This window comes from Phalacrocorax carbo, chromosome 1, assembly GCF_963921805.1.
Source record: "Phalacrocorax carbo chromosome 1, bPhaCar2.1, whole genome shotgun sequence".
NCBI classification, from domain to species: domain Eukaryota; kingdom Metazoa; phylum Chordata; class Aves; order Suliformes; family Phalacrocoracidae; genus Phalacrocorax; species Phalacrocorax carbo.
In genome coordinates, this window is record NC_087513.1 from 209,436,808 (window position 1) to 209,460,622 (window position 23,815).

At 40.0% G+C, this 23,815-nt stretch overlaps 1 protein-coding gene across 2 annotated transcripts in view; it reads right to left on the reverse strand.

Annotated features, from left to right (window-relative positions):
* Positions 1-358: 358 nt before the first annotated feature.
* The window catches only part of TMEM135 (transmembrane protein 135), a 188,239-nt gene continuing 164,782 nt past the window's right edge, over positions 359-23,815 (reverse strand). For both annotated transcript variants that reach the window (XM_064441402.1, XM_064441400.1), the window contains 8 exons: positions 21,856-22,002; positions 19,646-19,715; positions 14,121-14,288; positions 8,522-8,585; positions 7,737-7,813; positions 5,987-6,085; positions 4,332-4,399; positions 359-2,729 (listed from right to left, as the gene is read on the reverse strand). In XM_064441402.1, coding sequence (XP_064297472.1) covers positions 2,597-2,729; positions 4,332-4,399; positions 5,987-6,085; positions 7,737-7,813; positions 8,522-8,585; positions 14,121-14,288; positions 19,646-19,715; positions 21,856-22,002 — 826 coding nt within the window. In that variant the 3' untranslated portion in view covers positions 359-2,596. The remainder of the gene's footprint in view (positions 2,730-4,331; positions 4,400-5,986; positions 6,086-7,736; positions 7,814-8,521; positions 8,586-14,120; positions 14,289-19,645; positions 19,716-21,855; positions 22,003-23,815) is intronic.

The following is a 23,815-nucleotide window of genomic DNA, read 5'->3' on the forward strand; positions in this document are numbered from 1 at the left end:
CGGTCGGAAACGCTGCCATTTCAGTCACGAGGCCCCGCCACCTGGGCACGCGGCGGGCAGAGCCGGAGGCGCGCAGCTTTTCGCTGCCCTCCTAACCGGCTACGTGGCTTTCTCTGGTTGAAAAGAAACATTAAATAACATCAACTCACATTGCATAGTTACCTGTGGAAGCATGGAGCCGAAGCTGTCAGCTGAACTGTTTTGGCATTACCTCTTCACTTACGCTGCTTTAGGACTTTATTTTGTAACAAATACGTACAATTTAAATGCTCAGTTGTGCTCCTGGTGTTCCTTCACGACTGAGTACTACCTCACTGATGACTCCAGATGGCTTATTAACAACAACACAGACAAAAAGTCACTTTTTCAAGCAGCAACTGTTTATTATTGGGAAAAACATTAGGACTTTTTTTTTTCTCTTACATATACTGATTTGAATAAAAATAATTTAAAATTTTTTAATTTCTTTTTATATTACATGAAAGTAACTTGTAACAAGGACTGGGAATTCTGGAAACAAGAAAACGTAAGACAAAACCATTGTTTAGCTGCTGAGATGTAGTACCTTGGATTTTAACTCAAACAGAGAAACAATCACAATTGTCATTCCAGTGAAGAAAATTAATCCATCTATAAAATATCTTGACGTTTGAGAATGGTATATAGTTACACTAGAAAGTATTCATTATATAGCACGTGAGTTCTAACGTATTACCTAAAATATATAACTTCTCAGACTTTACAAGGTCAAATACTTTAGACCATATTCCAGTGGAAAAACACTACAAACCTATTACGATCCTTTCAAAGTTCTTGTTGAATTCACTTTTATTTCCTTTTGAGGAATTTTAATATAATATTTCAAGCAATAAAATATTGCATACAAACTAGCTTGCAGAGCTTTATTCACACTAACTTGGAGAATCGCTGTTTTAAAGGATGAAGCACCTTTAGTAACAGTGACAAAGCATCGCCGTTACAGTAGCTGATGAAGAAGCAGATGTTGTGCACACACTGGTACAATTTTCACGACATTTCTGTAAATCTGACAAAAATTACTGTATCTTCAGTAATGAGAAATTAAACTAATGGGAATTAAAATATGCTTAAGGGTGGGGTAGGATTAGAGTGTTATAGGACAAAGATTCTATTAATTAATCCAATTCATCTCATCTGACAAAGACTTCCAATAAAACACTGATTTCTTTTTTCTATTTAAAACACATGCAACCTACTGCAATTTCAATTCCCTGGCTTACCTCACCTCTTTTCAGTTGAATGTGAATATAGTTCATCTTTTCATTAAGGTCTAGGGTAATGAATGCCATTCAGCAGCACCTGAATGGATTCTAATTTAAAAAAAGCCCCCAAAAGCAAAAAAAAACCCTATTAGCACGTCAAGGTCTTCCTTTAGAACACAAACTATTATCTTCAGAAACACGCAGGGTAAAAATGAGATGGAATTTGCATAGGTAGTTATTTGCATCGAGTACCATATTAAATTTAATGTAACTGTCCCAGTCGTGGCTGGCTGATGGACCGATGGAAAACCACTCTTTACTGAGTACAAGGGAAAAACGCTATTAATATGATCATCAAAACTGTTCTCTTGTAACAGTCTAACCTCAGGGGTCAGTGCTCTTTGAAAGAAATGCTTGAAACGCCGGCTGGTGCTGCAGCTTGACAAACAACCCGATGCCGTCTACAGCGACAATGTCAAGCCCTTTAAAAATAAACATTTAATTTCAGTGTATTTTGGGGGATTTTTGTTTTGTTTTGTTCTTGGCTTTTTTATTTTTGTAACTGTCTGCTGTTTCCAGCACCATCGCAGAGGCTGGAACGTCTCATTCCTTCCTCTGCCGGTTTTGTCATTTTCCACTTGGCAGATAGTGACCACCACACCCCGCTGCTCCGCAGGGCGCAGCAGGCACCCGCACCGCCTTCTCATTTTCCTTGCCTGTTATCCGTATTGTCAGCGGGATTTGTAGCCCTGGAATGTGATTTCTGAATTAATATGCATTCTCTTTCCCTAAGGAATGCCTTATTTTGCAACCATAGCTATATAAAAACGCTAATTTTAAATAACGAGTGGGCGGTGGCTCTTTTGAGATAAAACAGTGACGCAATTTAGAAAGCCAAGGAGGCATTTTCACCCGACTGCAATAGTTTTAAGATCAGGTAAAATTTTGGACCTAAACTATGCCTTTTGTCTTCCTTTGTAAATTAAGAATTACTTTTAGTTTTACCAAGACATATTCTACTGGTACAAACTACAGAATTTTTGAAATTATTATGCATGTTTATGTCTTACTTCTTTTCTCTAAATATATTACTCATTTGTTTAATTCCTTCAGAATCTACCATACTGTCAACCAACTACAGCAATCCAGAAATATTTTCCGTGTACGGAAGGGGCTTAATCACTAAGCCACACCTTCCTGCAAAGTTTCAGTATTTTTGATCGGTAAAAAGCATTTCTCACTGAAATAATACTGAAGTGGAGCCCGAGCCCTCCTCCATATATACGACTGTTAAGTTAATTAACTTTTCTGGACAAAATGCTGATCACATTCAATGACAAGATATACTGTCGTTTTCAAGACAGCTCCAATGGTAGCTCTGGTGGTACAACCGTGTATCTTGGGTCAAGCTTAGGCGTGAAACCCTTGAAGTTCTTCGATGCTTCAGTACCAAATACATCTAAAACTTTTCTGTTCATGAGAGCAAACCTGAAAAAGAAGAGACGTGAGAGAGTGAGCAGATTATTCATTTACTGCTGAAAAAAAAATTATTTTCTTTTTAAATTATTGATTTATTTCTAAAATTATTTCACTTCACGAAAGGCTATCAAAATCTTTGAAATACAGGCTTCAGCCTGCACAGTTTAAAGACTACAAGTTTTTCATCTTGGGCAATAAAGATTAAAAAAAAAAAAAAGACAGATCTGATTTCTAGAGCTTTAGGTAGATATACTTTATGTAACACAACATAAGGAAAAGAGGAGAGAGTCCCCCTCTACTTTTGACTTCACAGAAATGTCAAAACAAAACATACTACTCTTCTTTCTCACCCCAGCCTCGCAAACTTTGGCCATGCCTGCCCAAGTGTGAATAACAGTTTTATGGGTGTTGCAATCTATTTCCATCTCTTTAGTCTTCAGAACTGTTGAGTGAAAGACCTGTGAAACTTCAAAAGAATCTGCCTCTGTGGAGAGTGTCAAAATTACTATCACAGAGATTTACTTCAGAGAAGTGAGCAGAATAGAATTTCTTTTCCCTCCTCTCTGTCAACTAAAGCGATCTTAGGATTAGCACAAGAGGGAAAAAGGCAGCCAAAATTGGACATCTGCACTGACATCATCCCCTGTATCGTGTTTGCACAGCCTCAGAGGCTGCCTGCAGACTGCCTCCAGGCATCCCAAGGAAAGCTTCCCACTATGTCTAGCAATGTGTTCAGTCAGCTCGTGTCCAGCTAAGAGTGTACTGTGCCATGGGGAGCGTACGTTCAACGTGCTCCAGGGACTGGCCTCTGATTTCACATCTATATTTGTAGCCTGGAGAGCTCAGTGTCATGACAAACGTTACCTTTTACAACCCCATTCATAAACCGATCTACATCGTGATTTCGGTATCTTGTTTCTGCCACACAGTACTTCAGTATAATAGTGTCAATTCACTAAATTGTATTTTTATAAAACAGCTACAGCAAGATCTATTTTAAAAGGTAAGCGTTTTAGATCCCTGCAGCAAATAAGAGAAAAAAATATAAAATAAGATATTACAGTGTAAATTTATGGTTATAATCAGGGAAAATTTTTCATTAGTTTTCCAAGAAAAGATATTATTTTCCCAACTGAAACAGATGTCCTACAAAAAACTACTGTATCTTCAAAGTATTCTTAGGAAATACTCTGACATTTCTAGTAATGTTTTTAAACATGTAGTAACACCATGGTGTCAATTACCGTACACACTACGTGATTTCTTCAACCTGTATAGTTGTTTACTGGATTCTTCATATTCCACTAAAATCCAAAAGCATTTCTCCCTCTAAGCGAACTAAAGATAAAAAAGCCTTCAAGTAAAACGCTCATCTGCTAGTTGTAACTAGATTTAAGTCGTTGCTCCCGTCATAAGACTAAACCTAGCAGTGTCGCTCCAGCAGCGAAGAACTGCAAGTGGACTGGAAACCATTTGAAAAGCAAAGTAAATACTCAGGAAATTCACCCATACGTACTCCTACGGCTCTGCTGTTGACAGCAAATGGCACAGAAAGTTGACTGTGATCAATGGTGTGTTTAAACAAGCCATAACATACTCCCAGTTACATACCTGCCCTTTGTTAGTCGTAAAAGAAATTTCCAGTATGAAGGTCTCAGGTTCTGAACTTCCATGACAGCCTGCAAGGAGAGTATTCCGTCAAAGCCAGCTGACAGCATCAGGCAAAAGCTTCCTCTGCTACATTACATTGCCCAAACCAGTGAAAGGATAGCTATGGAAATAGATATACTTTTTAATTTTATTTTTTAAAAATCATCTCATGATTCAGGGACCGAAAGCAGCTGTGATCACCTGCCAAGGTCCAGCGCTGTCAGTAGACAAACCACTCACAGCTGAATTCGATGCTCTCTATGACCACCACCAGCACAGACTGATATTCCCAGAAGACTATCTTTCAAAAGAGGTGGCAATTAACTTAGATCTCATTGCAGACAAAGCAAGGATAATCCTTACTGATCCTACTCGTATGATTTTGCACTTCTGGATGCCAAATTTACCCACTATTTTATCACCCACTCACTCTGCACTTTGTGACCTACCATTTTTTGTAGTCAGTCATCTTTACATTTCATGTTACACATCATAAATACTGTTATGTAACAAAAATCCTTGTCTTCTCTCTACTCCGTTACTTTTCCAGGTCACTTATGAATACACTGAGTAACAAACATTTTACCCTAGATCCCTTTGCTGATTTCCCCCTCCTTCCTCCCTCCTCAACCTAGTAATTTATTTCCAATCTTAGGCTCCTTTTCCAACTAGTTATTAAGTCATGAAAAACCCCTTTCCTCTTTTCTCATATTAACTTTGTTTCCGTTAGCCTCATATGATGGCCCTTGCCAATAGCATTCTGGAAATGTCAATGCTGCAGACCTTCAGGCACATTCCAAGCACTAAATTATCAGTTCACTTTGATACTAGAATGAGAGATATTCCCAAATATATGGGAGCAGTGAGGAGGAGTGGAACTGCCCTGTTAAGCACCAGACAGCAGAACACTGCTTTAAGGTCATTTTATCTTCTCTTTATTGAGGGATACAAAAAATACATATAGTTATGGAGGTCCAGAAAATATTCAGTGGGATATTTCAGCAGAAGGTCTAGAAATGGAGGGATGTAGTGGAATACTAGAGTAATTTAGATACCACCCAAAAGGAGCTTTTCTAGCTGATCCAGCCAATAAAAGGACTGAAGGTGAAGGCATGTAATTGACTTGGAAAGTGCAAAAGAGGATAACTAGAGCTTGTTTCAAACCTAAAACTTCAGATTCTCTTACTAATTTTTGCAGACTCTTTCAAATAGGCAACTTCAGTTTAAGTTAGCTGAAAATGAAAACTTCTAGTTGATTCAAAAAGCATAAAATATTACAATATACCGTTTGTCTCCTTGAGAAACAGTCTGTCCATATGCTTAGGAAAGCCCATATATTTATGTTCATCTTCTCGGGCAATACATTTTGAGGTCCTTTCCAAAGAATTCAATGCTTTGTGTAACATAATCAGCATATGAGAAATCCGAGTCCTAAAAATGAACTTCCCGCTGTGACGCTCAAAAGCAGAATGCAGGAGCCCCGACTCGGCATCTTGCTGGAATCACTACATCACACAATCCTTTCTATACCACTGTATCGCTGTACTCCTCATTTCATTCAACATTTGACTTAAACTAGAAGAACTTCATATTCTGTTAGAAGTTGACATACTTACTGCCTGAAAGCATATCGATGTGGAAATGGCATAGATGATGCTGTCTGCATGAGGAAAATAAGGAACCTTCCCTGCTTCGATGCCTTTGAAGTATATAGTCTATAAAAATAAACAAGAAACGCTGAACAAAAGAAAATAAACAAAGTAGCTTTTTACTTTTTATTTTACCTTTTTAAAGTAACATGTCAACATTACTAACCTATGCTCATATATTTTTGTATATGTTCACAAATGTGACATTGACTGAGAGAGCTTATAGAAGTTACCCTAGATCAACAGAATAAGAGGCTATTAATGTATAGGCCAGGACCTAGCAACAGCGTGGGTGTTAAAAGGGTAGTGTAGATCTGAAAGATAAAAAAGGGAAAGTTTGCTATGCTAGATTCTTCATTTTAAAAAAGCAAAAGAACAATGCAATAGCTATTCCAGCAAAGTGAATATTCACTGTTCTTAAACAGCTTGAAATCACATATTTTTCTTTCTGAAAAAACATGTAAAGTTTATTTTCCTGAGCACAGCTTGACCTTCCAAAGCAGCACACGCCTCTTTGGTCAGTTACCCTTGGCTTGCGTAAGATGATAAAAGTAGTAAAAAAGAAAAAAAAAAAAAAGAAAAAAAAAAAAGGAAGGAAAGAACACACAGCACTTTTCTTACTCTACTGCAGCCACAATGTCTCAAAGTCCAGAGAAAACCATCAGCAATACAAGATAATATTGTTTCTTTACAACTGGCGCTCTAAATGTCAATATGGATAACTCAGATTGCTTTTATATAACCAACATGTGAACTACCTTCAGAGCTTGATCTAGGATTACAAGGAGCAAGAATAAACAGAGTATATCTTCCCTTTTTATGTTTAATTTTATTGTTAAAAAAACCCAAACAACCCAGTTCCTTCTTTTTACATTCTTTGAAATGAATTCTGCTCTGGAAATGGAGGTAGATAAATATTACTAGGGAACAAGGCCCTCGAGGTCTGCAGGAGAAAGCTTTGTGATTCGGGGATGATGCATAACAAGAGAATGCTCTCAACTTATTCCAGTGGTGCTGTTGGGGAAATAACCATGACTAAGTCCCTATTTTATAGAAAAAGTCACAGTAAGAGAACAAAAGCTGGCTAGCAAAGTATAGTCAACATCCCCAAACGCTACAAACTCTTTTTTTTTTCCTGGGCTCCTAATTTTAAGTTCACAGAAATAATTCAAGCCTGATAAATGGTAATTAGAACAAAGTTTGCTGCAAAGCTGGGAATCCAATCAGTTGAGGTCTACTGACAAACAACTCTAGCTATAGACTAAAACCTAAGCTATTTTGAGTTATCTTAGATTGTTGAATGCCAAAATTAGGGAACAAAGGCAGGAAGTTAAGCTGTAGCTTTTGGCAATAAATCTGCAATTAAGGACTAGGTCTGATTTATGTTTCTGGCAGAACAGACATTCTTGGAACATTCAGATTTTAAAAATCTGCAAAAGCTACACAGCAAAGGACTACCATTAAAAAATTCATGGAGAATATACATGGAGACCAGCGGATAAAGGACTTTTAAAATGAGTCACAGAGAAGAAAATAAGAAAGAAATGAGACCACAGAACGGCACTGCCTCTTGGCACACACGTACTGAAACACACCACCACCACACAACTTTGTATTATACTGGAATTATCTGACAAAGCCTGTGAAGTTCGTTTTCTTTTTCTGCCTCAAAAAAATAGATGAAATGAAGAACTCTCTTACAAAGGTAATTTCTTACCTCTACTAGTTTGGACGCCAGATACATAGAGATAGTAGTACTTTTATAAAACATCATGGAAATTCCTGCTAGACACCCTGTAACAATTAGAAAACAAAACTGTTGTTAGGATTGTGATTTATTGTTGTTGTTGCAGTGTGTCAGCTCAACAGACTCTGCGTAACATTACGCCTTCTGTTGCTACAACAAAGTTCAGTGATGTTCCTGTGCTGCCCATCAAAATATGGTTTATGCCATTAAAAAAAGGAGAGTTTTGAAACCCTGAAATAATTCCGTAGTCCAGTGCTCAGGAGCACAGCATCAAATGTCCTCTCTCATCCCACAAGGAAAACAGACACCTGAGGTTCCAGCACATGATAGGTACACGAACAGCAGGGAAGGGCCTGCACCACCACACAAATTTCATGGCAAAAGCGTCCTTCTTTGGATCCAGAGGAGCCCATCCTTTCAAATGAGCCTTCTGTCATGTACGGAAGAGTCAGTACTTGAACCTCACATCTCTACAGTTGGAAAATAAAGGACAAGTTCACATTTGTGCATACAATAATATATTGTCCTTGAAGCTGACCATAAAACATGCACCATTTGATTGAATTTGCCTTACAATTTTAATTGCAACTCTTTCTTTTGAAGCTACGTGAAACACCACTGTCGTTTTGACACAATCTTTATGTACACAGCCCCATTTTCATCACAGAAGTCTGAAAAGGGAATGGGAGGACTGACAAGAGACATATTTGCAGAGTCCCAGTGGAGGCAATATAAATTTCTTGTCATGGACTCACCAGCTACAAGTGCATGAAGCTCATCATCTAGGTTTCGTACCCAACGCAGGAAGCAACTAGTACCCTGTATGTGAACAGAGAGCAGGATTAGCCCTAGTTATTTCTCTTTCATAATGCATAGACTGGAGATATTCCCCTACAAGCTAGTAATAGCAGTATTACTATTACTAGCTTGTAAAGGTAGTGTGATAGTACCCGTAATCCACAGTACCTGAAACATTTCAGTGCTTTAATTGTTTACTGCTACCATTTCTTTCAAAATAAGAGGGCAGATCAATCTATTTTGAATATCAATCTAATTCCAAAGCTAATCTTGAATTCACATCATCTTTATTTGCTGTACTTGTCTAGACTCTTTCCCATGACAGAGTTTGTTTTCAGCTACACACCAAACACCTTGAGATTCTTCCATACATCAAAGAAATTCTGGAACCAGGAAAACACATTTATCTAAAAATTTAGAACTGCATACCATTAAATACATGGTGAAACACATAATAACCTGTTAGTTGACGCAGACAACAATACACAGCTGTTCGGGCCAGAATGGATGTAAGTAATTGTGCCTTAGGATTCATTAAAATATATTTCATTTGGATGACTCCAGGTTACCAAATCATAGAATCATAGATTCGTTAAGGTTGGAAAAGACCCTTAAGATCATCGAGTCCAACCCCTAACCTATCACTGCCAAGTCCACCACTAAACCATATCCTCAAGCACCACATCTACCCTTCTTTTAAATACCCCCAGCGATGGAGACTCCACCATCTCCCTGGGCAGCCTCTTCCAATGCCTGACAACCCCTTCAGTGAAGAAGTTTTTCCTAATATCCAACCTAAACTTCCCCTGGCACAGCTTGAAGCCATTTCCTCTTGTCCTATCGCTTGTTACTAGAGAGAAGAGACTGACTTCCACCCTGCTACAACCTCTTTTCAGGTAGTTGTAGAGAGCGATAAGGTCTCCCCTCAGCCTCCTCTTCTCCAGGCTAAACAACCCCCAGCTCCCTCAACCACTCCTCATAAAACTTGTTCTCTAGACCCTTCACCAGCTTCATTGCCCTTCTCTGGACACGCTCCAGCACCTCAATGTCCTTCTTGTCCTGAGGGGCCCAAAACTGAACACAGCACTCGAGGTGCAGCCTCACCAGTACCAAGTACAGGGGCACCATCCCTGCCCTGCTCCTGCTGGCCACACTAGTGCTGACACAAGCCTGGATGCTGTTGGCCTCCTTGCCCACCTGGGCACACTGCTGGCTCGTGTTCAGCCAGCTGTCAGCCAGCACCCCCAGGTCCTTCTCCTCCAGGCAGCTTTCCAGCCACTCCTCCCCAAGCCTGGAGCGTTGCATGGGGTTGTTGTGACCCAACAGCAGGACCTGACACTTGGCCTTGTGGAATCTCATACCATTGGCTCCAGATCCTCTTCCAGATCATTGATAAAGATATTAAACAAGACTGGCCCCAACACTGAGCCCTGGGGAACACCACTCATGACCGGCCGCCAACTGGATTTGACTCCATTCACCACCACTCTCCAAGCTGGGCCGTCCAGCCAGTTTTTAACCCAGCGCAGAGTGCACTTGTCCAAGCCGTGAGCAGCCAGCTTCTCCAGGAGAATGCTGTGGGAGACAGTGTCAAAGGCCTTACTAAAGTCCAAGGAGACAACGTCCACAGCCTTCCCCTCATCCACTAAGCGGGTCACCTTATCATAGAAGGAGACCAGGTTAGAGAGGCAGGACCTCCCTTTCATAAACCCCTGCTGGCTGAGCCCAATCCCCTGGTTGTCCTGCATGTGCCACGTAATGGCATTCAAGATGATCTGCTCCATAACCTTTCCCGGCACTGAGGTCACGCTGGCAGGCCTGTAGTTACCCGGATCCTCCTTTGCCCTTCAGGGCTGCCTACCAAGGGACTCTGCTAACCAGACGCCTTAACAATCCAAAGTCTGCCCTTCTGAAGTTCAGGGTAGCGGTTTTGCTGACCCCCTTCCTTACTTCTCCAGGAGTTGAGAACTCTGTCATATCATGGTCGCTGATCCCACAACAGCCTCCTACCACCACATCACCCACCAGGCCTTCTCTGTTCGTAAACAGCAGGTCCAGCGGGGCACCTCCCCTGGTCGGCTCGCTCACCAGCTGCGTCAGGAAGTTATCTCCCACACACTCCAGGAACCTCCGAGACTGCTTTCTCTCTGCTGTGTTGTATTTCCAGCAGATATCTGGTAAGTTGAAGTCTCCCATGAGAACAAGGGTTAGAGATTGTGAGACTTCAGCCAGCTGCCTGTAGAGTACTTCATCTGTCTCCTCATCCTGGTTGGGTGGTCTATAACAGACTCCCACCAGGATGTCTCCCTTATTGGCCTTCCCCCTGACCCTTACCCATAAGCACTCAACCTTATCATTACCGTCGTTGAGTTCTAGACAGTCAAAACTCTCTCTAACATACAAGGCTACCCCTCCACCTCTCATTCCTTGCCTGTCCCTTCTAAAGAGCTCGTAGCCATCCATTGCAGCGCTCCAGTTGTGCGAGTCATCTCATCATTTTTCCTTGATTGCGACCACATCCTAGTTTCCCTGGTGCGCCATGGCTTCCAGCTCCTCCTGTTTATTGCCCATGCCTTGTGCATTGGTATAAATGCACTTCAGTTGATCTATGGATCTCTTCTCCAACACAGGTATGCCACCCCCAGTGGCTCTCTACAACTACCTGAAAGGAGGTTGTAGGGAGGTGGGTGTTGGTCTCTTCTCCCAAGTAGCAAGTGATAAGACGAAAGGAAATGGCCTCAAGTTGCACCTGAGGAGGTTTAGATTGGTTATTATTGTTCCAAATCTGCCACATCCTCCACACTGTTTTTCCAACTGTTTTGGAAATCCATACTTTACCTCCAAATTTTACCCCTGGTAAATATCTGTTTGCTTCTAAATGGTTCAAGATCTGCCCAATCCAGTTCGGAAGGCCCAATCCAGTGCTGATGGCACCGAGAGAACACTATATAATTCAGTATGACAGCCCACTGATGGCTACTTTTCAATATGTGTGTCAGCCTCTTAATCCATCTATTGTGTGCTTTTCATGGAATCAAAGAATGATTTATGTTGGAAAGGACCTCTGGAGACCATCTGGTCCAGCCTGAAGCAGGTCTAATTAGAGCACGTAGGTCAGAAACTTGTCCAGTTGCTTTCTGAGCATCAGCAAGGATGGGAACTACACAGCCTCACTAGGCAACCTGTTCCAATATTTGGCCACCCTCACAGGAAAACATATTTCCTTATATTTCTTTGGAATCTCCTCTATTTCAGCTTGTACCCACTGCCTTTCATCCTATCACTGCACACCTCCAAGAGGTGTAGGTAGCAATAAAATCTCCCGAGCCTTTTTTCTCTATCTTAAAACCCAGTTTTCCCAGCTTCTCCTCACACATTGTATGACCTGGTCCTCAAATCGTCTTGGTGGCCTCCAGGTGAACTCAGTCTTCAAAAAGACATAAAAAGAAGAAATCAAATAGTATCTGTGTCCAAAAATGGACACAGGACCACAGATGTAATCTCACTAGCTATTTTACAGCACAAATTTCTAATAAATAAATCCTTTGCAAAGCCACCGAGACATTTCAATTATGACAGTCAACTTTCTACTCAGAGTTGTAAACTAATTTAAAAAAGGAAACAAGGCTACCATGGCCAATGTATTTACTGCTAAACCATGTTTGCTGACATTATTAACAGTAAGGGGAATACAAATATTAATAGTACAGCTATTACAATCCTACAATGGCATTTTGGACTGCTTTTAGGGACAAGATGGGCTTTTTTTAAAAGCAGTCAGTAATGCAATTCCTTTGGCTGCAAAATGCATCAGGCAGTTTGTTCTTTTTGCATGTGGTCCAATCTTTTGGAGAGGCTAGAATTTCTGCTGTCTTACAGGCTTATTTCAAACTGGAAGGAAAATATAATGCAACCCAAATTTGTGTAAGTTATGGAACACAAACAATAACAGAAAGTAGAACCATAGAATCATAGAACCATTTAGGTTGGAAAAGGCCCTTGAGATCATCGGTTCCAACCATTAACCTAGCACTGCCAAGTCCACCACCAAACCATGGCCTTAAGCACCACATCTACACGTCCTTTGAACACCTCCAGGGATGGTGACTCCACCACCTCTCTGGGCAGCCTCTTCCAATGCTTAACAACCCATTCAGTGAAGAAATTTTTCCTAATATCCAATCTAAACCTCCCCTCGTGTAACTTGAGGCCATTTCCTCTTGTCCTATCACTGCTGCTTGGGAGAAGAGACTAACACCCATCTCACTACTGCCTCCCTTCAGGTAGTTCTAAAGAGCGATAAGGTCTCCCCTCAGCCTCCTCTTCTCCAGGCTAAACACCCCCAGCTCCCTCAACCACTCCTCATAAAACTTGTTCTCTAGACCCTTCACCAACTTTGTTGCCCTTTTTTAGGTACGCTCCAGCACCTCAATGTCCTTCTTGTAGTGAGGGGCCCAAAACTGAACACAGCACTTGAGGTGCGGCCTCACCAGTGCTGAGTACATACTTTATAAATAAAGGTCAGAGAATGTCACCCTTGTACAATGAGTATCTATGGAACTAAATTACACTTCGCAATTGGAGCTTTTAAAAGACTTCAAAATCATTTCAGCTTTTAAATACTTTTTCCTCTAAAGGCTCTTTACTTAAAGTTTGAGCAAAAATTTAATTTTCAAATGAACTCTGAACAGCCCATGTGCACTTTGCCATAAAAAATTTTAAACTCTGTAACCTTAAACTCTGACTGCGACTCAAGTGAAATGCTGTTTTGCTTACAAATAACACTTTTTTTGTTATTTTTCAGTAAGTAATACTCATCCTGAATAATACAGAATTATCTTAACTTTGCAGATCAAGTAAAGTACCAGTTGAAAAATGATATATGTAATTAAGAATATTAGAGTGCTAAAGCCACTTCAGCACTGCACTGTGCAATATATTCTTCCTTATGGTGTGTGCTTTGTCATATTCTCTTTTGACATAAATAAACATAATTCAATTAATTCCAACAATGCTGTATCAACACGTATATCAGTTCACAATCTGTCATCTTATAATGGTGTAGAAAGGTAGATTTCCAAGTGGTAAGCGCAATGTCTCCTCAGCTGCACGTGTGTATGTTCTACCATCTCCTGCTATTTAGCGTCAGGGAAAAATTCCAGATATTTGACCCCAAAAAATTTGCAAATGGCCTCTCTCTGGGAACATCACTGCTACTGAAGTCACTACTTGTGTCTGTACTAAAATGTTTTTGTGCAGCAGCAAGTCCCCTTGAAATCTGAATTTGCTTTCTCTGAAATACTCTCTATCTGCTGATGTTGATACCACGCTGCAAAATCCATCTGGTTTATTCAGAAATGCTAGAAAAAACACACAGAATGGAAGACTAGTTTTCTATTTGGTTTCATTACTGCAATACTATAGAATTTGTTGGTGACATGCTGTACAAAACAGTGTCAGTAGTATTAGGTGGCTAAACCTTTAATCTCTTCGTGATATTCTGAAAAGTGAAATAAAAAACATGGCATTCATCATTTCTGTATGTTATAAGCTTACTTTGTATATACTGACGAAAGATCCCAGAAAAGCTCCAAGCTGGAAGTTCTCCTTGTTGTAGAAGAGGGAAAGTAGCCGGGAAGGCTCTGTAAACAGATGCCGGAAGGTGGATGGAATCCGAAGGCAACACTGGATCAGGTAACCGATGCTAAACATCCTAATGAAGCCCTAGAGAAAAGAAAGAAAGATTTTGTAGTAAGAAACCACAAATTCAGAATAAAAGAAAAGCAAAAACATCTACAGAAGTACTTATTTTTGACAACAAACAGTTTAAAACCCACTCTGCTGATACTATGTAAAATGCATCCCATCTTCAAACTCAAGACCAGTTTTTTTTTTTTCCCCGATTCCCTTGTAAAATAGGAAATGCAATAAAATCATAGACAATTGATTCTCCTTTAATTTCTATGAGCATCTGAATGGACTCAAGGGACAAATTCTACTTCTCTTCTGCTCCAAAATTCTGTCCTTTGAAATAATCCTGACGACTTCATTTCCAGGTTACTGACCAGCTTTTAACCACAAATGGGTATATAGAGGAACGTAATGTGGCGGAATAAAAGAGCGCTTCTACACTCAAACGTCTGGACAAAGCAGTAAAGGAGGAAAAAGTCCACAAAAAACAAATTTCAGAAATTGTGAGAGTAGGAAATTGGCCCTGATGGCTTGCCACGTCCTCACGTACTTTCTCAACCAAACAGGAGGCTCTGCAGCAAGAGAAAGGGCAAAATTGTTAGGGAGATGATGGGTGGAGCTACTGAGAAAGGACAACATGGGTTCCAATGCTATTTTCTTACTACTCCACCTTGGATACAGATCTGCTTTTTCATACCATCACAAAACCACACTGGCTTTTTCTTTCCAAATTCTTCTCCCTAGTTTCTTATAACTTCCTCCACAGCTTCCTATCATTATTCTTACCCTATGGCTGAACTTCTCTAATCATTCTGAATAAAATCTATCCATTTTTTGATTGGAAGATGCCTTATCTGAAAACTATCTGTGTGCTCACCATTGGAAAATAAGGCAGGCACCCAACACTCATGATTTCTGTAGTTCATTTTTCAGAAGGTACTCAGGGACACTGAGACAATTCCACTTACAGGGACAACTGGCAGAGGGTTTGAGTGAGCAGCCTTTCAAACTCAGGAACTCAAAACATTTTTGTCTCCTACAGAACTTTATAATGCATCATAAAGCTCATAAAATTTTATTGTGGTTAAACATCCAGTAATAAACTCTTCCTGAAGCAATTACTCTCCCTGCTACTCAGGACATGGTTTACGAGAATCAAGTGGAAGAAAATATTTTGTGTCATCCAATGATCCAGTAGCTACAAATGAAAATTTTCCACTTCTTTGTCTGCTACTCTTAAAGGTACATAAATTGTACGTACTGAACAGCTTAACAAGCCAGTGTTTTCTGATCGTGTAATGAAAACGCCTACTGAAAGGTCTGCGAGGTAGGCAGAGATGTAAATGCACTGTGAAGTTTGTGTGGTTAAAGTGTCAAAATTAAGATGAACGTATATTCACCCCTAAAATGAAGCGGTACCCTAGCATGAAGTATGTAGCCCTTGTCTTCCAAAGAAATTAGATGACCAGATACCATTACATAAAAAGAATGTCCAGCAGTTACCAACAGTTACCAACAGTAACCAGCAGTTACGAACAAAGCCCAGAACAAAAGAACAAACAACTGTAGGGTGTGTTTGACATTTTCACCGAGCTGCAGGAAAGGTTACTCTGATGGGGTGAGGAACACTGCATTAGGAAGCACGTTCCAACTGGAAACAGTCAAATATATCCGTGATTTTACTTTTACAAGTAGCCTACTTAGAAGTGCTGAACTGAAGGACCGAGGCTTAGTTTGTGCACCAAACAGCAATAAATAGTGCACAAAATCTTTGTATTTAGCTCATTAAATCAACCACATGAATCCATATCACACTTATAGGTATTTTTCAGAGTCACAGAAAGTATTATATCCCATCATCAATGCACAATGATGTAACTTTTGCATGAAAAGACCTCAAATGATAATGGAGGTAGAAAAAAGCAGAGTTTCTACCTAATGGAGGTAGAAAACAGGACACTATAATAAGCATAAGTGAGTGAAGAAAACTCTGCTAAGAGCCATTTCTCCACAGAGATTTTGAGTTGGGACTCACATCAGCCAGAATTAGCAGCACAGTGAAACTACATACCTGCAAAATTCTTTGAATAAACCTTTTTTTTTTCCCCTGTTTTGAGAACCAGATTTCTTGAAAAGTTAATAATACAGTCAAGATATTGGCTGTAACTCAAATTCAGAAAAGGACGTGCTCACGTAAACAGAGCTCAGTAACACGCCAAAACTCGGTCAACCTGTTGCAACATATTAGGAATTAGTTAAAAAAATTATTTAAAATAAATTATTTAAGATATTTAAAATTTGTTCTGGGTTGTCCATGTTCCTTCAAGACACAGAATGCAGAGATTACAATCATCAGATAATGATCTCATATTCTTTTTGGTCACCCTAGTCATTAGGTAAGTTGTGAGGGTCATCTGGTGTCATCCACAGCACCAGCAGAAGAAATGGACAACTGGACTAATACTGCTGGCTGATGTCTCCTCACTGTAACCAACTGGAATAACAAAAGAGGAGAAATATTGTTTGACTGCTTCTGGTAGGTCTTTTCAGACATTTACAAAACCCAAGCATTTTAAGTATTGAAAGTTTGAAGGGGAGTCTATGAGATCAGGTGGTATGTCATTACTAAATGTTACATAAAAGCTCTCGTGGATTGTGTCATTTTACTGTGCATTTAAATGTGAAGCAGGAGAAAAAGAGCATGCAATCACAATTAAAGCACAGATATGATAATGAGCTGTTCAAGGGTAACGGAAAATATAGCATGGAGGGGAAATTTTGGCAATAAGCAGCTCATCAGATCATTATGAGATTTGAAAGCTCCTTTACAGATGTGGAATTACAAAAACATGCTCAAAGCACGTCAGCTGACAGTTATTACTGATCGACTCCAGGAGCAGCCATAGAGAGAACTGAAAATGCTTTAAGAATTTTTGACCTTAAAAATGCAAATACATCAAAATAAGTTTTTTCACTCATGTTTTAATTAAAAAAAAAGTCACAGAAAAGGCATTGAAATTCAAAGAGCTGGCTGCCACTTCAGTGCTACTTTCCTGATTATATTATTGTAGTCAGGAATAATTTGTACTATGCAAGACTGGTACAAGAATGAAGTATAGTTCAAATGCATAATGGGTTTCTCTAAAGAGAGAACGACCTTATAAAATTGTATCTTTTTTTAATTATTATTTTTAGTCAGGTCAAGACTTAGTTCAGCACCATTATCAGTTGGGTTTTCTTCTCCCCTCATCCCCTTTCGAGAGTATATGAAATGTGAACAAAATGATGCTGAATAAACAACTAAAGAGGACAGAGACTCCTGAATATCCCCTTTTTGGTTTTCCTGTTCTTTTCATCATTAACGCATCTTCCTACTCACCCAAAAAGGTACAGAAAGAGTAGTGTGGGGATGGTCCACTGTAATCTGAGGAACTCACAACCTGGAATCAGATTTGGGTCATTCCACTAGAGTGACTGACCAAGACTAAATCCTGTTTCTTGGTCACTCTTCTATTTTAAAGGCATTTCAAGATCATTATATTCCATAACGGTCATATCACCTCTCTCTTTACTCATGAAGTCACACACACAATGATTCTTCCAGCAGATTATGACAGTTTTCCACTGAGAAGAGGCATCAGTTCCGAGTACTGTAACAGAAAGCCTAACTGTGCTTGTAAAATAATACAGTGTTATGAGGGTACTTACAGACTTGACTGCTGAGCATGCAGCTCAGAACGCATAAGGATGTTCTGTGAGGTTAATAAATAAGCTTAGGAAGCAAGTCTGGGCTAACAGTAGTTAGCAGCTAAGTACTGTAAAATATGCCTAAGTAATGAAAGACAGCACTTTATGCAAAAGTGCAGGAGACTGAAGTTACAGCAAGGCACCCATGAAAACAGATTCACACCAGGAGATACTACCATCAGCAGAGATCTGGAAATGCAGTGTGTCAATCCATAAAATCACTTTTGATTCATTTTAATCTTTGTTTTGATTAAAACGTTCACTGCAGTATTGGACATTGATTCTGAAGGTCAGGCATTGATATCTATGGGGAAAACACAGAGTACTCTGCAAATGAAGGCACAGGGAATGCTTGCTCCCCGGAGGATGCTGACCACACGTGAGCGCTCAGGGCATGGGAGACAAGGTGGGCCAGGAGGCACTGAACGGCAAACTTGCTGTGCAAGGCACTGAAGAAGCACAAAGCAAATGGACAGTCTGTGTCCCCAAAGATGTTATGCCTTGAAGAAAAGGGCCCATGAATGAAACATTAATTGCACTGAGATAGAGGTGAGAGGTTGCAAAATTGTAATTTTAATCTGGGTTCTGTTAAATATACATTGTACCTACAACAGAAAGGCGACACAACTATCCCGAGCTATTTGTGAACGCTCTGCTGCATATTCTCATCGTAGTTTAGCAGAACACTTAAGCACCATCTCAAATCCTATCAACTCCAGCACAACTTATATCCCTGTTACACAGTGGTACACTAATATACTGCAGTGTAAAAAGAGTGTTAATACGACACAAAATTACCATGTTAATAAACATACATGAATAAATATTGTGCTAGATCTCTTCTGATGCTAAATTTAAGCATCAGAATTATGTTATCTTCTGAGATAACATTAACTATATAAAAAAATTAATTTTGAAAGTAATATATATCAAAAGCATCTGAAGCTGCTCAAATCTGTTTTTGCTGCTCCATAAATAAAAACAGGTGAATTATTAAGTGATTGAGATCTTCTGGAAGCTTACCAGCTCCTAAAACAGGCACAGCAGGTGGTACCACCTGTGCCAACCCAATGCCAGCCAACACAAATCTCTACGCAGTACTCCTCTGAAAAAAAATGCGCTGATCACATTAATAATGGAGGATGAATTATGCCACCGGACATATACAGCTCTTCCTGGGTGCAGCAACTGTGACCAATCTCTCATTACCCTGAGCCCTTAAAATAAACGAACGGAGGCGCGAGCCCAGCGCCTGGCAGCAGCGTGCCAGACCCGCGCAGCTGCACGTGCACCAGGGCTGCACCGCCTGCCGAAGCAGCACATTCCAGGTGCTTTATTTAGGGAGGAGTCACAAGTGGGGTCAGCCGTGAAGTGCATCACATAGTTCCTTGCTTGCTAGTCCATATTTTCCCACACGTTTTATGTTATTCGCTCGCTCCAGCTAATGTGAAAGACCAGAACTTTAACCCCACCACCACCCCGTCCTAAATTGAGAAAACCTGTTTTCAGGCTTGTCACATTTTCAATGGAAGAAGAATGAGTAACAGGCTCCTTTCTCACTTCCTAAGTATATGCTTTTTCTGACTAAAGACTTTTACCCCATCTTTGCCAGAGTTTGTCAATCTAACTTTTTCTGCACTTACTTTAATACAATATGAGATGCAATTATCTCCATAGTGTTTACAGCATCTATGCCTTGGGCCATGTTTGCACCTGCAAAAAGCACAATGAAACACATATTAACTCGTAGCTGTTTTCAGCATCATCGACAGGAGACTTCATAAATTTTTCATGCCTAAAAATACATGAAGTGCTGTTTTCACTCATTCTCCCCGTTACCCATTGAAGGGCACTGTGAACTTTTATGATGTCATAAAAGGACAATAAAAACTAACAATACTTTAGTTGTACAGCAAGAAGTATCTGCACGCTTATTTGGATCCAACCTCTTGCCATACTACACTTTTCATACAAAATCAAAGAAAAATCTTCCACTGTGGTCAACAGGGAGAGGTGATGTGACCCTTCCTGGTCTGTCCCTGCTTCATGGTTCTGGAAGGATATTTGACCAAGCATCCGTTTTCTGTGTCCTTACATCTTCCATACCATTATAAGGGTCATTGGAGGGTAATGCAGAACATACAAATGCACAGAGATACCCTTTGAGACCTCTCTCAATTACAAGCCTTTAACTTCTGGGCTATTTCTTCAACTGTGTTGATTTTTATGTAGCTCTTACTTCGGACTGAGAATTTGACCTTGAGGATTTAAAAGAGACTGGCTTGGGATGGTGGGGCACATGGACTGTACAATTGTTAGCTCTGCATTATGCAGAATTAAAAGAAGTAATGTCATACCAGGTCTGAACATTATATCTCCCTATAGCCAAGTATATAAGTTTTAATGCAAAATAAATTACACAATTTATATACTGTGCCAAACATCTTGGAAGTTTTGAATCGTGTACTATAAAATCTAATGGCCATAAATCATCTGTGAGGTCAGTTTATGTAGCAAAAATTGTAATGAGAATGTGATCAGGTTACAGGCATTTAGACTCAATTATACTGAAAAGAACCATATGGAAGAGAAACCTGTGAGAGCATTAGGACCAAAAATTGAAAGTTTTCTGAATGTCTGGGTCGGGAGTTTAAAACGTTAAAGAAAAAACGCTCTTCTCCACCCATAGTCCCTTGATCCTTGTATTTAACAAACCGCGGAAGAGCTATGCAAATTGAATAAGGGGTATTTAAGACAAAATAGGCGTAAGGAATCTAGCTAAAAGAAACTGCATATGGCTGGAGCTGTGTTCTCCTTGTAGGTCTTTTGTTGTCTAATATAGTCATGCCTGAGAAGCCACTGCTGACTTCCCTTATATTTTTCAGTTAAAAACCATACCAAATCACAGGAAATCACCATGTAGGTCCCTTCGTTTTTGTTCATTATCTGAGCAAGTAACATAAGCCGCTACTTTGAGAACACAATGCATTTGGAAGACTTGTTTCTCTCCTGCAGTTCAGCAGGAAAAGATCTGGTCATAGAACAGCTGCAGGAGAGGTCAGTGGAAGTGAAGATTCATAGGTGTGGTATGAACATTTTCTATCCATCTTCCCTGTAACGAGTGACTCTTTGTTGTACCCAACATGCCTAAAGCGGACAAATCAAACACAGCCGAAGTAGTTCATCTGAACATATCCGCCTGAAAAGCTATCTGATATAATTTCTTTAAGCACATACTAAAGGACAATAAATTAGATCCTTTAGACCGGGAGGGAATCTATCTTACTGAGCTTCAGATGTCTAGATCTGACCTTGTGCAAAACAGTTTTAGACTCACCTTTTGCTTCGCAATTTCCTATTTCCTGACAGAGGAGGCAGGCCAGGTGCTACCAGTCCTGTTCTTAGGCTGTTCTCCTTTATGCAACACAGGGTGTAGGTCACCAAGAAGATGATGTTATGGTCACTTAAGGTGACCTAAGTAAGGCCTGCTGCTGTGAAATTTCCCCTCCTTAACATCACTACTAGCACCAGCAGAACCATGCCATGAGCTGGTTTTGCTGAAAACGGCAGAAAAAGCAACTGCCACTCTGCCACTCAGACCTGACTGAATTTACTCTCCCTTATTAGCCAACTGCACGATGCAAGTCATTTCTACGACACACAGGTCTTAAATTTTGCTTTCATTAGAGTTCATCATTTGTCACTGCTGACTACCCAGTAAAAATGAAACGCAAAACACTTAAATGCAAAGCAAAAGTATTATAAAACACTGTCAAATATGATGTAATAAACCATTAAAATGAGTCAAGTAAGAACAATTAATTTTGTTTTTCCTTTGTTTTCTTTGACTCACATTTTGTCCATGAGTTTTTTTGTTAGAGCCAGGATGTTCATTGGTTGCGATGTTTTTTCACAATGCTTTATCTTTCTATCTGTTTTTGAAAACGCTGCTTCAGGTGAAAATGAATGAGTGGGGATTTCTTCTTTCCCTACAATGAACCTGAAAAAAAAAACAAAACAAAAAAACAGAGCACAACAACAATTATATAAATAACTCAAATATATTAAGCCCAATTTAAGTCTCTAAAGTCTTTAAGACAAGCTCAAAGTTATTACTCACAGATCTGCAAAAGAAAATGCATTCTATACAGCAGCCAAACATTGTATCTCTTTGAAAAGATCAATTCACTGACATATATTTACACTTCAGATAAAGGTCACACTTGCTGCCAGGAATTTTTTCAAACTAGGAACAAAAACATTACTGGGGAAGTCCGTCTCTCATACAAAGCAAGAACATCAAATAAGAAAATGAAAAGGCACATGAAATATCTCAATTATCTCCAGCAAAAGGGGATTACATAGATGTTGATGATTACTATGATATTTTTGTAAAATATCTATTTCGTAAAATCTTCATAATGTTTTTGCTCCCACCAAAAGCATCAACTTTGTTTTCCTTGGCTTCTTCGTCAGCCCTCTTTCTTCACCCAGAAGTTGATATTGTCAATATAGCAGTTCATCTTAGGTGTAGAATTACTTTGTATCAAGGGCAAAGCAGGTCATAATGGCAAGATGTTTCCTAACACTTTGCACTATAATCCAAATTACACTGTACTGTGGTAGTCTTGCTGAGGGTGATAAAGGTATAAAAGCTTTGTTATTCGGTATGTGACTGTGAACTGGTGATTTCAGAAAGCACTGTTTCTGCAGTTGCCACAGGAGTGTTTCATGCCCATATTTCTGGACTATAGACTGAATTATTTAACTATTGGCACGTTATGTCAAATTCCACAGCTGTTTCATAGCTGCAAACTCTATAAAACATTTTCCACTACCACAACAGTCTGTCTTGCTTCACTTCAGCTCCTTTCTTCACCTGTGAGTTGACGCTGTCCATGCACTGGACTGTCTGAGTGGTCGACAGGCAGCAGAGTATGTAAGGGACAGAGAGGAATAATGGGTCTTTATACTTTTGACACAAGACAAAAAGATCGGAGAACTTTGTATTACTATAAAAAAATAAGTGAATAATACCAGAAGGTCCCATTGTGAAGTAAATTCTAGGAAAGCCTGGACCACTTCGGCAGACACGAGGTTCAGTGGCACATTGAGGATATCTCAAACAAACTTCTTGTGTCGGCAACAGTGTGGCCAGCAGGAGCAGGGCAGGGATGGTGCCCCTGTGCTCGGCACTGGGGCAGCCGCACCTTGAGAGCTGTGTTCAGTTTTGGGCCCCTCACTATAAAAAAGACATTGAGGTGCTGGAGCGTGTCCAGAAAAGGGCAACAGAGCTGGTGAAGGGTCTGGAGAGCAGGTCTTATGAGGAGTGGCTGAGGGAGCTGGGGGTGTTTAGCCTGGAGAAGAGGAGGCTGAGGGGAGACCTTATCGCTCCCTACAACTACCTGAAAGGAGGCTGTAGTGAGGTGGGCGTTGGTCTCTTCTCCCAAGTAACAAGCGGTAGGAAAAGAGGAAACAGCATCAAATTGTGCCAGGGGAGGTTTAGATTGGATATTAGGAAAAATGTCTTAACTGAATGGGTTGTTAAGCGTTGGAAGAGGCTGCCCAGAGATGTGGTGGAGTTCCCATCCCTGGAGGTGTTCAAAAGACGTGTAGATGTGGTACTTAGGGCCATGGTTTAGTGGTGGACTTGGCAGTGCTACGTTAACAGCTGAACTTAAAGGATCCTAAAGATCTTTCTAACGTAAATGATTCTGTGATTGTATGAATCATGAATTCCAGTTTCAGAAAGATAAAAGATTAACACTCCTTCTAAAACATGCAACCTATGTCTGCATTTCCTTTCAATAACG